At 32.9% G+C, this 18,490-nt stretch overlaps 1 protein-coding gene across 2 annotated transcripts; it reads left to right on the top strand.

Moving 5' to 3' along the window:
• Positions 1-447: 447 nt before the first annotated feature.
• Positions 448-16,574, top strand: LOC110030161 (probable LRR receptor-like serine/threonine-protein kinase At5g10290). 2 transcript variants are annotated; one of them, XM_020732748.1, is made up of 12 exons: positions 448-526; positions 1,455-1,591; positions 6,222-6,354; positions 6,549-6,620; positions 11,944-12,087; positions 12,188-12,259; positions 12,899-12,964; positions 13,106-13,176; positions 13,502-13,642; positions 14,120-14,461; positions 15,488-15,882; positions 16,137-16,574. In XM_020732748.1, the coding sequence occupies exons 2-12, from the start codon at positions 1,525-1,527 to the stop codon at positions 16,449-16,451; spliced, it is 1,818 nt and encodes a 605-aa protein (XP_020588407.1). In that variant the 5' UTR covers positions 448-526; positions 1,455-1,524; the 3' UTR covers positions 16,452-16,574. The 2 variants fall into 2 exon arrangements, with proteins under 2 accessions (XP_020588407.1, XP_020588408.1); XM_020732749.1 differs by lacking the exons at positions 448-526; positions 6,222-6,354 and having other exon boundaries at positions 1,515-1,591.
• The last annotated feature ends 1,916 nt before the right edge of the window (positions 16,575-18,490 follow it).

Genomic DNA, 18,490 nt, shown 5'->3' with positions numbered 1-18,490 from the left:
TAAATTTTTTATATATAATTATTTTATATTATTTTATATTTCAAACAATAACGATTCGAACACGAACGAACACATCACTGTTCGTGTTTGGTTCGTTTAACTAACCGAACGAAAAAAATTTGTTCGTGTTTGTCTCGTTTACTTATCGAACGAATCAAACACGAACTTATTGACGAACCGAACACGAACTGTTCGCGAACAACGAGCTTTTTTTGACAGCCCTACTTTCAAATACCTTTCTGTCTAAATAATAATTGTATAATTAAACTAAAGTTAGTGGGGCCCAACCAATTATTGGGGCATTTGCATACATACCATTCAACTCTTATATATTTACATTTTCATTTTTGAAAATGAAATTTCTCAGATGGTCAGATTTTAGATATGTAATTACAAAGGAATTGAGGGGTATGGATGTAAAACTTCCAAAATTGTTTTGACAGCCTTGTGGGTGAAGAAGGGTGCTCCTCCTCCAAGATTCTCGCCGGGAAACTCTATCGCTCAGGCTCTTCGTGCTCCTTTGACGGTTCGATTACTCCCTCTGTCTATCTCTCTCTCATACTGAGCTCTTACCTATTACTGCTGGAGAAGTTTCTGTATCGATGTTTCTATGGATTAGTTAAGACTGTATGTGGATCAGTGTTTCTATGTTTGTTTCTTCTGTTCGATCTTTTAGGTGCTGCGAATTTGATGATAGGGTTTCCGGGAATTGGGTAACCTGAGATTTTCTAACCTAATATTGCAAAAATTACGAGTGAAATTTCTTTATTTAAAGAAATCTAATTTTACAATTCTGTAGCAGGCTGAGGAAAATACTGGGGTTTACTGTATCAAAAGGGTAAAAAGATGGATTGGATATTTGGATTTTGCTTTTTTATTGATTTGCTCATGGCGTCGTGCGCTCTCTGTATTGCAAAGTTTTGATGTTATTATTATTATTTCTTGAGATGCGGGCAATCATGGGTGGAAGGGCTCTGTAGAGCTTCTTTTAATTGTTAAATCAATATTCTTATGTTTTTGAAGGGAAGCGATATTTGGAGAACAGATGGATTCTTTAAGAAAACAAGGAAGATTTACATAAATACCGGTCAATTCTTATTTATTTATGTATCCAACAGCTATGCTTCAATTTTTACATATATACCATTTTTGTATTTCAACTTTCACCATTTAAAAGTCAAAATAGTGATACTTTTGACTTGGTATAAAAATTTTGGGTGGTATAATTGTCAAAAAGTTAATTTTTTTGGAGTTAGATATGTAAATAGATAAGAATTGGTTGGTGTGCATGCAAATGTGACAATAAAAAGATTGAATGTCCTCCAATAACTCCCAAATGTTCTATGGCATGGTACTGATTTGGGTCCTTTTTTTAAGGATATTTTCTCAACAATTTCTGTTTTCTACATGTTCTTCATCATTTGTTTGTTGATCACTTTCTATTACTTTTGTAGGGGATGGCCTTTCTATTTAAACTTTCACAGTCATGACTATATTATCATTAGTGAAAATCCTTGGAGAAAGATGAGACTGATTATTTTGAAGCTTTTGCTTGCTGGTCTGCTTTCAGTTGTTGTAGCTGATAGTGAAGGTACTTTGCTCTTTTTCTACATTGTTCTCGAGTAACACTGCACTCTTCAGACAAATTGACACAAAATACTAACACTAATAATAATAATAATAATAATAATAATAATGATATTTAAGAGTTACTTTTCCAAGTGGCTCAAACAAAATAGGAAGGTGTCATGCACATTTGCTTGGGGAGTAATTTATATTGGCCAGCCTAATCAAGTTATGATACACCGGTAGTGTCCGTGTAGAATTTTTTTTAGGGAGTGTAACATTTCTCTTATACATTCATCACAGATTATCAATAATTTATATTCGCTTTAGTTTGACCGCTTTCGTTCACTATTTCTAAAATTATGATATAACATTATTAGAATGCCATTGCAATCTCAGTTTCTTTTTATTTGACTCATGTATTCACAAATAAGCTGTGAATCTAAGAAGATTAAATGGATTAGCGAAAAATCAATGGGAATGGCTCTCAAGTCCACTCAACTGGGATATAAGGCACTTGTTCACCTCAGAGAGCATTCATGCAGCTATAACGGCACTTGAATGGCATGGAGGGAACTCACCAATCCTGAAAGGCTCTCACCCTGCTTTGAAGACACTTGCCAAAGTATAGGGGTTGCTCATTCTGCAATTAAATTATTTGTTTAAGGCATAGAAAGAAGTCGTCTATTCAAAGACAACAACTCATCTATCCAATTGATGAAACTTTTGAAGTGCTTGCCCAAGGTGGCGGTCTACATGTACTTATTAGGACTCAGATCATTGTGTCCTCGTATTTGTAATGGTTATATCATGTATTATTTGTTTATGTATTGCTAGATAAAAATATAGATTTTTATGTAGTGCTAAAAAAAACTGTAATTATAGAGTCAAACCATTGAGAAGGACAAGACAGAAGACAAGATATGACACATATTGTACTCTTGAACTTTTTGTGGATATTAAGATCCTTCAAAATCCCACATATTTCTTTCTCTACCCTCTCATCTTCTTCCCACTCTTTTCTTTGGGGGTTTATTACTATTTTGCGGGTTATCAAGTAGGGTTCAGGCATTATCATGAATGAATTTGGATCCAACAGTTTGTGTTAGCGCATTCTAATTGCCTATTCTAATTGCAATTCTATAGAATAATAATGGGTGATCTCACATTTTTTTGCTCAATATTTTGCCCTTAATGAGAGTCACTAACTAAAAGTGTTAGCGCATAAATAACTGACATTAGTTATTAAAGTTAAATAACCTCAAAGATTTCAGCAAGCAAATTACCCCTAATTTTAATTGTGCATGAATTGTATTTTCCAATTCAAGGGTAACTGCCACTTTGAGATGCGAATCGGCAGCATAGGAGAAGAAAAAAATGCTCATCCATCATACTCCCAACTATTTGAAAAACATAATTCTTAATGAGTTGGTTATTTAATAATAATTTTTTTTATCTCAATTATTTGTGTTTGGCTTTACTAATTTTCATTTGGTGTTTAGTCATATTGAGTGTTATTTGTCATTGTAGCCAACTTCTTCTTTTATTATTTTATATCCACCCCTTCTTATTCCAGGTGCTCAGTAACTAATTTAATTTTCTCATCAAATGGATGTATTTTCTACTCTTTGTTATACACATACAAATCACTTTATTCTATGTTCAATGATTTTTTTCAACAGATTTGATTCCGACCATTTTTAATTTAATTTTTTTTAATTACCTTTTCTAGTTTTTTCACACATTCGTCAATATTCTCATTCATACAACATGCAACACATATGTCAACGAATTTTTTAGTGCTCAACACTCATAATAACAGAACATCTATGGTTTAATTGTGATTGTGTAATTTTTTTTTTAATTCCTTATGATATCTTCTTGTCACCTGATATTCCTAAGGCACTTCTTGTGTTAGGCAGTGGTTGGAGGCTTTGTGTATTGTTTCTTGTGTTTGAAGGCAAATGAAGATTTGGCTCCTTAGACATTGATGGGTTGCATTTTCTGATAGTATTTTGTGATGAATTGTGATTGATTGAGGTGTGATTTGGTTGGCAAAACTGGGGTTTGTAGTCTTCTCAATGAGCTACAAGAGGTGTAGCTTAATTTGGAAGTTGTGATGGGAAGTGGGGTTAGTTTATCATTTCAGGGGAGATTGTTAACTTAGGTTAAGGATTTAGATTGATTTAGAAGTAGAAGAGAGTGGGACAACACCAAAAGCTTTTAGGGCTTTGTGATGTTTTGGGGAGAAAGAGAAAGGTGCCGCTAGGACTCTTATGATGGGTTGGGCCAAAAGAGATGGGGTGTGGGGAGGTGGAAATCAAAATGGATAATTAAATAACACAATATGCAAGTCTAAATAACTTACTAGAGATTTTCAACAAGAGTAAGCAGCCATGCGAACAACTTCTATTGCAACTAGTAACTGAACGGTGTAATGGTTAATTAGAGCAACAAAAGACTTGTATGTTTAGAGTTATAAAGAGAGCAAGCATAGAAATAAACCTGATAAAATCATGTAAGTTCAACCATGCTAAATTAAGAAAGAGTTAATCTTTTTCATTGCAATCTTCACATATCCTGTAGGAGCTGCTCATGTAAAGCAGGAAGAAGAACAGAACCTTATTTCCGTCACTTGTCAATTTCCTATATAAGGAGAGATCAACCAAAGCATTTATAGGAGCGTGACACATGGTTTTTAGCAAATGTTGAAATTGATCAAGCAGGGCCCATAATACTCATGCATTGAACTTTGTGAAGGATGATATCGTTGATTGCCGTGCTTGATGATAATGGGGGTTTTTATGATTGACGCTAGGTTCTTGCCTTGGATTTTTAATTGGTTTATGTATATGTTGTAGTGTTGCATCAACTATAGTAAATCATAAAGGTCTGCCTTACCAAGTTCAAATCAAGTTATTTATTGAATAAGGATTTTTTTTTTTTGAAAGGTCGCAAAGGGTCTGTTTCAGACATCTTTCTACTTGTATCGTCTTTCAAACCGCCACTACAATTTTGTTTGGTAAGCTGTTATTTTTCTGCTTCCTAAAATTTTTTTTTGTGAGAAGTTGCATCTTGCAACCAGATCTGTAAAATGTGGTGGTTCTAAGAAAACTGTTGTCTGACTTTTTTTAAAAAATAAATATTTATAATTCACACCGTAGCCTTCTAAGAAGTTGATTTTCCTACCATTGCTTTACAACCACATTTACAAAAATTTAGTGTTGAAATAGTCCTCTAACTATTTACATGGTGCCATTTGAGTTCCAGAGTTTATAAAAATGTTAAAATAGTCCTCACACTCTTTTGATATTGCTGAAATAGTCCTAAAGCGGATTGATTTAGCCCACATTAAAATAGTTTGGGGACTTAATTGACACCTTTATTGACTTTGGGACTAAAATGACTGCATGCAAAATGTCAGGGGACTATATTGACGCTTTTCTTTCTACAAAAAGTCGCGGCCATCCCAAATGAAGTTTAAGTATGCTGCATGCTTCTCCAAGTCTTCCTATGTCATCTAAACGTCTTGAAAAAGTGGTTGATCCTTCCATTTGATGAGGGATTGAAAGAGTTTGTAAAGTCTGGAGCAACATTTAAATGATAGCTTAAACCTCCAGAAAGTTTGGATAAAGATGAGCCTATAATTAATGCTCTTGGTGTTTGCAAGAGGATAAATTTGCAATTCATGAGGTTTTATAGTTTCTCTATAGGGTAATATATATTTCATAATAAAAAAACGATTAGTAAGCATGTTAGAAGACATTTCAATAAAATAAGCATTTCATCTTAATAGCCTAACATTTTAACATGGGCCACAAGTAATTGTTTGTAGTTTCTATATTTTGTGATTACTTTGTCTTCGGTTGAATACAAATTCAAATATAGACAGTTGGTCACATGGATGGAGACACTAATTACTGGGGCAAAGTCAAATTAACTTCAAGTGGTGCAAACACTTCCTATCTTTTTTCTTTTCAAAACAAGCAGAAGTTCCAAGGAGTCTGCAAAAATGCATCAGAGATGCCTTCTGCTTCTTTGTTTTTCTATGATTTTCTGCTGTTAAGCTCAGTTTATTTAGGAAGACATCCAAGGCAGTTGCTAAATGTCTTCTTCTCCGCATTTCGTAAATGCTAATAACACATCTTGCATTCTCTATGTTTCCGGCTTTCATCATTTATCTATCACTACATCTCAGCATCTTTCTGATCCATGTTGGGAATTGTACGTTTCCATGTTTCTATATTATAATTTTTAGTGTCCAACCTTTCCTCTTAGTTTTATTTTGTCCATATATATCATGTTTATGTGTCATAGTTATTTACTGCGTTTTTTTTGATTTTACATGCTTAATACACAACTCATATATATTTACAAATCTCACACCTACACTTTCATATTTACACACATAGCACTCAAATCTTTAATATTATATAAAAAAGAGCACTATTACAGCTTTTTAAAAAAGAAATGCACCTTTTTCATGTATAAATTTAAAGCATCAAAGTGCTATGTATGTAAATATGAAGGTTTAGGTGTGAGACATGTAAATACATAAGAATTGTGTGCTGTTGTTCATGTAAATTTCCCTTTTTTTTTTGTACTTTTTAATTTCCTTGGCTCAAGAACTAAGGCATAACCGCTACATGTTTCAGGGGACGCATTAATTGACCTGAAAAATAAATTAAATGCTACTGGTAATCAGCTTAGTGATTGGAATCAGAACCAAGTTACTCCTTGCACTTGGAATTCTGTAATTTGTGACAGCAATAACAATGTTGTTCAAGTGTAAGTTGATGTAGCACCCAGGGCCTGCTATTTTCCTTCAATATGCTGTGTATCTTTATGCTATGGTTTGTAATACAACTTTCAATAAAAGAGGTTAATACGTTTTATTGAATTGATAACATATAAGAGCTTTTAGTTAAATTTATTTGATTATTTGCCTGCAATATTTCATGTTTTCTATCTTTCTGTTGCAGAACATTAGCTAACATGGGGTTCAATGGATTTTTGTCACCAAGAATCGGAGAGCTGGCACATCTCACTGTTTTGTAAGTTTACATGGAACTTCTGAGGCTTCATTTAACATGTTTTGGTAAACCTGCGTACTTTTGTATTGAAGAGAAAAAGATCTTACGAACAAATTCATTTTACTTCAACGATTTTATTACTACTTGTTCTGGGATCCTGTTATGATTGTTTCTTTTGTTGGTGATAGATTTTTTTTCTTTATTGGAAGATATATTTTGTATGCTGATTTTCTTTTGTTGCTCTCTCTTTATATACCTATATAAATTTTCTATATATATTGTACAAAACAAAATTCAAGGGAGATCAAATTTTCTCTCATTTCTACCACGGCATTAGAGCCACTTGTCAATGTTTCTCTACAATTCATGTTGCAGGTGCTTTCATTTGAGCATCAAAGATTCTCTCTCATGTTTGATGACTTCATCCCTTTCTCGTATTGCCAACTGCAAGTCCCTCTTTGACCTTGATTGTGATCCTCTTCTCTGAGCTTTGATACTGCTATCTGACTCTAACTTTAATTGGGACACCCATATATAACCCTAACCACAAGGGTCAGTCTTTAACACTTTCTCGCCTTTGATCACAAGTGTCTGTTTCTGACCTTCCGTTGACCGACTTTGACAACTATCTTCTCATCTGACTTGACCTTGACATCATCTTCTTCTCTAACACATAATCTTGACAGAGCTATGATTGATTGATTGGTGACTTATTTGATGCTTGTCTTTCTCAGTGCTCATATCCATGCCACACAACAACTAGAGGCTCACATCTACACAAAGATCTACAGCCCTTATCGCTGGCATGTTTTTTCGATTATTGGCCTCTCGCACACCGTGGTCTTGTCTCTTCTTTCCCTATCATTCATTGCATGCTTTCACCTCAGTGATCTTTTAATGAGCTAAGCATAAATGCATCAGTTGTAGCTCTAAAAGAGAGATTAATAATAAAGTCGAGCTATTTCACACACCGGTCTTTGTAGCAACAACTTCTCAAACCAAAAATTTTGTTATCTTATTCTTGTGGACCTTCTCATTAAAGACTGTGAAGAAGTTGACAACCCATCCAAAACCATGGTTCTTGTACCATGCATGCGTCTATCCTAGGGCTTCATGTGGCTCACATTTGCAGCCCATGTTTCCATCTTCTGGTATTTATCGTAACGTCCTTGCACGTCATTGCTCTTAGGAGTCAGGATTGTGGTTTCGGTCAAAATTGTTGGGTCAAGTCTATTTGAACTTCTAGGGCCCCCCATTTCATTAACCTCTCAATCATGAATCCATGCAATTAACCTTGTGCCAACCTCATGAAGCTATTCTGTCATCATACCCTATTCATCACTCCATTGTTCGTGATGCGGTGTGTTTTCATCCTTTATTGGGGAATTGATCTTGCCTACTTGATCCTAGATTTTGAGGTCACATCACAACCTCTCTATATTTGACCTTTTTTTTACTATTTATCATGAACCTCATCAGTTATAGTCATGCTCTTTCTATGACTTTCACAATTTTTGGTCACTTTACTTGCTGCCACTTTGTAAGAACCATGGACTCTTTTCTTAGTTCATGGGATTAGCTGCCGATCCTATTCTTGACTTGATTCATGTCCTCTGTGAGCTGACATTGCGCAAACTCTTGACAAATTCTTGATGATTGTCTTCTTCGCAAATGTCACTATTGCTTCAAAGTTTTCTTCTGGACATAATAACCTTAAATGGTATTATGATCTATATTATGCAGTTTTTTGGGAGACAAACCTTCTATGAAATTTTTCGAGTCCTCTGCTTCATCAAGTATGAATATTTATGCTGCTACTTCTACTTCCACCATCAACGAGCTTTCTTCATCCCATATGGTTACTCTTTCTCTAAAAGTCTTGTCGTTTCTCTTCAACAAGTACAAACATCAAATTGATACCCCTATCTCTGTGGCATATTAACTATCTTGGCTACTTTTACTTGGCGTCTTAATTTTACATTTAGTTATTATATAAAATCATATGACTACTAATCTACTACTTTTTTTATTCCACAAAATGCTACTCATTTTTACTTATTTGATATAAAATGTATATGGCTTCACTTTATTTCTCTCTTAAATTGGCCACTTATCTACTCCTATTCTGTTTTCCTCACTAAATTTATCTCAAATTACCTTTAATCTCCATTTTTTTTTAATAATTATGAAAACTCGGATATAATCTTTTATTTTCTCACTCTCCAACTGGACATGTTGTCGAGACATGGTTTAGGGATGCTCGCTTGTTTGCAATTGCAGATCTCAAAATGTAGTCATCTGTATCTAATACAATTTTTATTGCATCCATATCCACCAGTTCCACCCCATAGTTTATGACATTCTCGCCTTAGTCATGTTTCCTTGTGTTCTTTTTGCAAACTTGTTTCTTGTGTTCAGCCTATCCCTTATAAAATAGATCATTGCATATTTGTCAAATTTTGAACAATTTTTTTACCTTTCCATAATAGTTACTCGTGTGCCATCGATGCTCTTTTTTATCTCGTTCACTTGATTGTTTAAGGTCTTGCTCTTCATCCATATTGGTGAGTTTTGATATATTGTTATTTTTACTGATGATAATTTTCAATTTTTTTGGCTTTATTCATTCAAAAATATTCCGAACTTTACAATGTATCTTAGTTTGTGGCCATGATTTTTGCACAACTTTCATGCCTTATAAATTTTTTTCATTCAAACAATGTGATGGAATACAAGGACTCTTTGTTCCTTACTTTTTGAAGACAACACAACACAACAATTTTTCTTAATGTTCTTTTTTCTGCATTATGTTCATAATGAAATCATTATCATATTTTTCATTATCATATTTTTAGCGTCATTTGGGTCTTGCTCCTTTCATTATTCTCTCATGATTTAAAAGTTTCTCTGATCTCTGCCTCTTGAAATATAGCCTAGAATATGAGGTTTGTTGTTGGGATCCTATATCACTTCTTAGAATCACTCATCATATCAATGTTTTGGGAAAATGCTATTATGCTTCACATTCTTAATTTTATTATTTTATCATGCGTTCTCTTTCTTACTTTCCTTTTGAGTATGGCATATTTAATAATACAAATATGTAACGACAATGCATGAAGCTAGTTTGACAATCTAATCGCTCTAGAGAAGGAACATAGTGTTTATTCTGATGGAACTTTAATTTTTATGGCTCATCTTTCATTTGTGTGCCATATTCTTGTTTTTCTTGTGTCGTTGTCTTATGTTTCAAATGGATGTCAATAATGCTTTTCTAAATTGTGTTTTTGCAAAGTTTTTATGGCGTGACCATATGATATTAGTATTTCAGGCGAAAAGCTCGTCTATTTTGATGAGCTCTTTATGACATTAACATGCTCTCTTTATTCAAGATTCCAAAAGTTCAATTGCATTACTCATGATATTGGCCACACTTCCATTCCATATTATTCTACACTTTTTAATCACCGCTCTTAGGCACAATATTGTGGCTTCTTTATGTGGACGACTTATTTATTATTAGAAATGACAATGATAATATCACTGCTTTTAAAAATCATCTCAAACATTACTTTGAAATAAAATATCTCACATTTTTTTCTTGAACTTGGAATATCTTTTGATTTCCTATTTATTTTCTCTTAGTTTAATGAGCTTCACTGACTTGAAGACTGGCTTGACATCATTGTCACATATTTTGATGTTGATCGGGTTGGACATCCATCCAGTTGATAGTAAATCTATTTATGATTTTTGTTTATTCTTGAGCACCTCTTTGATCTCTTGGCAAAGTAAGAAAAATAACTGTTTCTTATTTTAGTGTCAAATATTTTGCCTTCATTAGGGAGCAAGGGAGGTAATTTGGTTGTCATGGTTTCTTATTGATAAAGGCTTAGTGCATAACTATCCCTTTGTTCTAATTGTGATAATCAAAGTGCTATTATTATTTCTCAAAATGATTTCTACATGAACGTACTAAACACATTGAAACCAGTTATTATATTCCTGATGATGTTGTTCTTTGTATAATTTTATTTCAACCAACTTCTCAAGATAAACATGTGTATTTTCAACAAATCACATTATCTATTTCTTTTTTGTGAGTTGTGCACCAAACTCAAGTTGCCAACTTCTTTTCTTGAATTTATGGGAGATTATTATCGTATGCACTAGGGCAATTTTGTACTCTAAAATCTTGTCTACTTATAAAATTAACACATTCCCATCTCCATTTGCCACATTTACATCAAAATATCAATATTCACAACAAAACTATCAACTTTCATTCTCAACATTTTGCAAATCCCCAATAATTTCATTGCGACATAGCAAATAATAATGGGTTAACCAATCTAAATTTTTTCTCTTTGATGTTATGTAAATACAGTGGCTTCGTTGGTATGGATATAAATATCCCTGCGTATTAAGATCTAGTCATTGTAGCCTCATTCTGTATTTTTGTGAGATACTTTTCAATTATAATTTTCCTTTGTTTCCATCCTTCATTATCTATATATTAGCTCTATATAAATATTGTAAAAACACAATTGAATTGAGATCATTTTTCCCCTCATTTTCTATCAATTTAGTAATTGTTTCCCTAGTTTTTGTTATGAGGTGAATAGTTGTAGACCTTTCAAGCTTTGGTGTATTGCTGCTTTTGTTTTTCAGTCATGTATGTATCTATCTATATATATTTTTTAAAGATTGATCGAAGGGCGGACCGTCGATCAACCCCCTTTGCGCTAACCCCCGCTAGGTCTGGTGGCCGACGCGGTGTGGAAATAATTCGAATACCACACCTACACACGGGGGGATTCGAACCTGAAACTTGAGGGGACTTATGACCTTCAAAAAGGCTGCCCTACCAGCAGACCACAGAACGCGCACAATCATGTATATATATAAGGAAACTTACATACGAAGGACACAATTCTTATATATTTACATATCTCACGCCTAAACTTTCATATTTACACACATTGCACTTGGTGTTTTAAACCTATGCATCAAAATGTGTTTTTGACTTTTTGAAAGTTGCAATTGTGTTATTTTTTATGTGATATTAAAGATTTGAGTGCTATGTGTGTTATTATGAAAGTTTAGGTGTGGGATATGTAAATATATAAGAAGTGAGTGCTATGTAGGTAAATGCCCCATGTTTTTTTAACTGGATGCCCTATTTTAATACACAACTTTATTCTGAATTTCTTTTTGATCTCTAGCGTCCTTAAGTAAACAAATTTTAGACTTGATATCAGTAACTTAACCTATTTAATTTCCTTCTCCATTCTTAAAAGTTTTCTTATTTAAGTATTACAATTTGATTTATCTACTCTTTCAGGTCTTTACCGGGTAACAATATTACTGGTCAAATTCCTGAACAATTTGGAAATCTTTCTAGCCTGACCAGTTTGATTTTGGAAAAAAATCTTCTATCTGGAAATATTCCAGCTTCTCTTGGCAAGCTTTCTAAGCTTCAAATATTGTAAGATTGTTTTTTTTTTCCATTTAAACTTGTTAATGATGATTTTATTATTTACCTTTCATCTACTAAACAATGCTTTGTTTGTTGATGGCATAACCAGGATTTTGAGCGACAATAATCTCACTGGTGATATTCCTGAGTCACTTTCTAACCTTTCAAGTCTAAATGAAATGTAAGATTTAACATCACTTTAAATTGCTGTATTAATTCTTGCATTTTTGTTTTCTTTTTTGCTTTTATTTAGATGTGCGATGGTGGAATGTATTTCTTTTGGGGCATTTGCATACATACCACAGGATTCTTATGTATTTACATATCTAATGCCTAAATTTTCATATTCACATGCATAACATGCAAATCCTTAACATCGTATCAAAAAATTACCCTTATTGCTAACTTTTTAAAAGCAAAATTCATTTTTTTTTATGCATAATTTTGTGACACCGAAGTGTTTCAGTAGTAAATACCAAACTTTAGGTGTTACGTATGTAAATACATAAGATTTGAGTGGTATGTTTTGAGTGCTATGTTTGTAAATTTCTCATTTCTTTTCATTTAATAATAGATTTCGTATGTAAATACATAAGATTTGAGTGGTATGTTTGTAAATTTCTCATTTCTTTTTCATTTAATAATAGATTTTTTATTTTATTTGTTTATTTTTTGTGACACCGAAGTGTTACAGTAGTAAATACCAAACTTTAGGTGTTACATATGTAAATACATAAGAATTGAGTGGTGTGTTTGCAAATTTCTCATTTCTTTTCATTTAATAATAGATTTTTTTATTTATTTATTTTTTTTTTTGCAGTCAGCTAGCATCCAATCATCTCAGTGGGCGGATACCTGCAAAACTCTTTCAAGTAGTTAGATACGAGTAAGTAAATATGCTTTGCTTTAATATTATTTTCAGGACGAGGACCTTTTATTACTCTTTTGAAGCATTATGCACCTCTTTGGTAAACAATGCAAAATTTCCTTATGAATAAGATTTTATCTGAGATTTTTATTGGCACAGCTTTACAGGAAACAGTCTAAATTGTGGCGGAAGCTTCTCTATACCTTGTGCATCCAACATTACCGTTAATGGTAAATCACCGTCGCTTAAAGCACCGAAATGGAGACATTTTTCTCTATTATTTAATTGGAAATTTTCATCCGAATAAAAGTGTCAAAATGATCCCCAACTCTTTTTAGACTTACATTTTAGTCCTAGAGTCTATAAAAGTCGTCCACCCTGGGAACCATTTCAGTCTATATTAAGTGTCTTGGGGCTAATTTGTCATTTTTATATACTTTGGGATTAAATTAAACCATGTAAATAGTCAGCGGATTATTTTGGCACATGACGCTATATGCGTGGGTGTGGAGCCCTGCAACATGACCTTACTGTCCTTGCCTTGAGCATTGGCAGGAAAATATCATGGTTCAAATGTTGGAGTAGTTCTTGGAAGCATTGGAGGCGCAGTAATGCTCATTATCGCAGTGGTTTTCTTTCTACTTTGTAAGAGGAAGAACCAAGGTTATCAACCTGAAGTCTTTGTTGATGTTACAGGTCTGTTTTTTTTTTTTCTCCTTCTTGGGAAATTTGCATACGTAGTACACAATTCTCATGTATTTACATATCTCAGAACTCAACTTTCATATTTACATATATAGCACTTCACTGCTTTAAACCTATGCATGGAAAGGTGTAATTAACTTTTGAAAAGTGGTAATAGTGCTATTTTTTATGTGATGTTAAAGCTTTGAGTGCCATGTAATTATGCATATAAAATCAAAGTTTAGGTGTGGGATATGTAAATACATAAAAATTGTGCCCTATGAATGTAAATGCCCCTTTCTTTTTTCAGCCCTCTAAAATGCCTGTAATGGTGATATTCTTAAAGCATGATGTGATGAATGTTGTATCTTCACATTTTCCATTTCTGCACCATTAGTCTCTTTCAAGTGGACTTTTGAAAAGTTATGAAAATTGCAGAGATAAACTTCTCCATTCTTTAATCTTACCGCTCCAAAAACCGCTATCCAGGTGAAGATGATCGAAGAATTGCGTTCGGGCAACTTAAAAGATTTGCTTGGCGTGAACTGCAAATTGCAACGGATAGTTTCAGCGATAAAAATATTCTTGGCCAGGGGGGTTTTGGCAAAGTTTATAAAGGAGTGCTTAATGATAGTACTAAGATTGCAGTGAAGCGATTGACTGATTATGAGAGTCCAGGGGGAGAAGCGGCGTTTTTACGTGAAGTCGAGTTGATCAGTGTTGCTGTTCATAAAAATCTTTTAAAGTTGATTGGTTTCTGCACCACACCGACGGAGCGGCTTCTGGTGTATCCTTTTATGCAAAATTTGAGTGTTGCATACCGCTTACGAGGTAATATTTTATTTTCTTCATTTCTGCACATCATTCCTGTGGTTTAATGCGTTGATTTTTCACATAATCATTTGAAATTTTCTTTATCATAATCTCCTGATGCAGATGAATCTTTTCGCCTTTTGTTCCCAACTTTTTTTTTTATTAGTTTGTTCGCTTGGCAGATTGTGTTGCGGAGATGAGAATGATTAGAGATGGACGAGTGGCTTTACACTTAGTGACAAAATGTGAAATGAATAAATATATCCGTGATAGGGGTGATAGGGTTGGTGCAGCTCCAGTGACATACAAAATTAGAGAGAGTTGTCTTAGATGGTTTAATTACATTAAACGTCGACCATCTGATGATCCGATTAGAAGAGTAGATGTTTTAGATTTGACTTATGTTAAGAAAGACAGGTAGATCTAGGAAGACCTGGGCACTGTATAAAAAATGATCTTAATTTATTAAAATTAAATGAAAATATGACACTAAATAAGACTTGATGGAGAAATAGGATTCATGTAGCCAAACCCCGCTTAAGTGGAATAAAAGTTTTATTGTTGTTGTTGTTGCGTGGCAGATTGTGAATATCACTTAGTTTTCAAAAATCTTTAATATCACAAAAAAATATCACTATTATCAACTTTTCAAAAGTGCAATACACATTTTCATACATAGGTTTATGACACCAAAGTGTGATGACCCAAGACCCAAGTATCAAACTTTAGGTGTTACATATGTAAATACATAGGAATTGTGTGGTATGTATGCAAATTTTCTTAGGAGGCATTCACATACATACCACCCAATTCTTATGTATTTACATAAATAGCACCTAAACTTTGTTTATTACCTTTCTTACATAAATAACATCACTAATATATCTTTTAAAAAGGAAAATACACCTGTTCTTGTATATTATATATATAAATACATAAGAATTCAGTGGTATGTATGTAAATTTTTCAATTTTCATAGGCCATATTCCAATTATAATTCCATCTTTTACACAATTTAACAGATATTTACCAATTCCAACGCAGATTTTAAAGCTTCAGAGCCAGTATTAGATTGGCCTACCAGAAAAAGAGTAGCTTTAGGCACAGCTCGTGGGCTGGAATATCTTCACGAGCACTGTAATCCCAAAATCATTCATAGGGATGTAAAAGCTGCTAATGTGTTACTTGATGAAGACTTTGAAGCAGTAGTTGGGGATTTCGGTCTCGCTAAATTGGTTGATGTGAGGAAGACCTCGGTGACGACTCAGGTGCGCGGAACGATGGGTCACATAGCACCCGAGTATCTGTCGACAGGGAAATCATCGGAGCGAACGGATGTTTTCGGCTATGGAATTATGCTTCTTGAGCTCGTGACGGGACAGCGCGCCATTGATTTTTCACGGTTGGAGGAAGAAGATGATGTCTTACTCCTCGACCATGTAAGTTCTTGTATTGTGAGTTTTTGATGCATTAAGTGCTTTAATTAATTATTTGATGTGAAGTTTTGTGTTATTTTGATTGCTCTAGTTTTAAAAAAAAAGTGAAATACAACTTTTCATGCGTGGGTAAGGCGGTTTACATGTAAAAATTGAATTTTAAGCATTACATATGTAAATACATAAGATTGTGTGGCATGTATGTGAATGCCCCATAAAAATTAGGCTTTTGTTGAAGAAGACTCTCTCATGAACAGGTGAAGAAGCTGGTGAGAGAGAAGCGGCTCGATTCGATCATCGATCGAAACCTAAACAAGAACTACAATGCTGAGGAGGTCGAAAAGATGATCCAAGTAGCTCTTCTATGCACCCAAGCGACGCCGGAAGATCGGCCGACGATGTCTGAGGTGGTGCGGATGCTCGAAGGGGAGGGGTTGGCAGAAAGATGGGAGGAATGGCAACAGGTTGAGGTCACTAGAAGGCAGGAATATGAAAGGCTTCAGCGGAGATTTGATTGGGGTGATGATTCCATCAATAACTTGGATGCTATTGAATTATCTGGTGGTAGATGATATATATATATATATATATGGTCAAAAGAGAGTATTTTGTGCTCTCAAGTGTGCGCATCCTACATTTAGAAGTTCATGTTTATATGTGTTTGTATGCTGCATCGTTCTGATATTTATAAGGTATTGCATGCGAGTATTATTTCAAAATAAAAGGCCTGTTGAAACATCAAGTTTAGCCTTTTTATGATTTTTTTAATAAATTGAAATGTTTGTATTATATAAATATTCATCCTTTTTCCCCTACATCTCCTAGCCTTTCATGAATTATTATTAGGGCTACTATTGTAATCGTGGCCAGTAGAGTCGAGCATGTCAGGAATTAAAATGTATTTGGTAGAATCATAAATTATTCATGTTCAATTTGAGCTTGAGCCGAGCTTCTGCATGTCTGTTCATATTTGACTCGTATAAATTTTTAATGATCATACTTGATTTGTATTTGATTTGTCTTATATTATTTGAAATAATTAGAAAATTTTGAAAAACATTAGCTTTATATAAAATTAAAATTTTGATCTGTGTTTGATTTTTCATATAAAATTTATAAACAAATTAAAAATTTAACGAAATACTTTATAAATGAATATAAATAAATATGCAATTGAAATTTTAAATTAATATCTAAGTTGTTTATATAAAATAAATAAAATAATAAATAAGTATTAATATATTAGTTTATTAAAAAAGCTAAAAATAAATTATATTAAATTTATATGTACATTAAAGTTAAAATATAATATATTTTTAGTAATTATAAATATTTATTTATTCAGATTTTATTTAAATAATGCATCATATATAAATGTAGAATATTTATCAAATTATTGTATAATAAATAAGTTTATTTGAGAACATTAATAAACAGCCCCATGCCAAATTCTAATAGAATTATAATGTATTTTCATAATTTTTTAATGATACATTTAAATGATATTATTGTTTTGATGCATATATTTATTCCGAAATTTAAATATTTATTCCATGACTATTTTACATGTTTTGAGGAACATGTCGAGCCACTATAAATCGATCAGGATTTTTGAATAAATTATTATTTATTTATTTATTTATTTTTGGCAATATGAGTTTTATGATACATTTAATAAAATAAGGTATAGCTTCTTTTACAAATAATAATAATAATAAAATTTAGCTGGCTCTTTCCTTAGAAAAAATGTTACAACCAGCCAGATGACTTACATTCAGATTAGGTGCGGATGGTGTTATTGGAGATATTATTAATAGTATTGTGGTGTTATTTTGATAAAATGATACCTAAATATTATCATTCGCACACGAAACTGCATCAAGACTTCTGATGTAATATTTTTTCCTTTCATTGGGGCTTTTAATATCAAATGATTTACAATGTGGCAAATTTGATTAGCTGCCTCTTTATTTAGGAGAATTTTAGTAAGCCAATAAACCTTACTAATTTTTAAGTACATTAACAGAGGTTTGTTCAAAGAGTCCAAGCAGACTCACAAGTTGGCTTGACTTCAATTAGCATTCCATTCAAATTAATTTTGAAAGATTTACATACATGCCACTAAATTCCTATATGTATTTAGATATCTAACATTTAATTTTTAATTTTTACATACATACATACATACATACCGCCTTGCCTATGCATAAAAAAGTAGCATTTCACTTTCAAAACGTTAAAAGGTGGAATTTTTTATGTAATATGAATCATTTGGGCGGTATAAATGTAAAAAAAAAGTATACTCCAGGTGTAAGATAGTAAATACATAAGAATTAAGTGGTATATATGTAAATGCCCCATAAGAGTAGGGCTGTCAATTTGGCTCGTTGTTGCCGAACAGCTTGTGTTTTGTTCATTAAACAGCTCGTGTTTGACTCGTTCATTAAGCCTAACGAGCCGAACACGAACAAATTTTTAAGCTTGAAATGTAAACGAGCCGAACACGACCAACAGTTTGTTCGCTCGTGTTCGGCTCGAAAAAAAAATTATATAACTTTTTATATAACAATATATTACATATATTATTTATATAATAATATATTATATATAT

This window comes from Phalaenopsis equestris, unplaced genomic scaffold, assembly GCF_001263595.1.
Source record: "Phalaenopsis equestris unplaced genomic scaffold, ASM126359v1 Scaffold000670, whole genome shotgun sequence".
Taxonomy (NCBI): Eukaryota; Viridiplantae; Streptophyta; class Magnoliopsida; order Asparagales; family Orchidaceae; genus Phalaenopsis; species Phalaenopsis equestris.
Note: the sequence above shows the minus strand (reverse complement) of the source record. Positions and strands in the feature narration are given on the sequence as shown.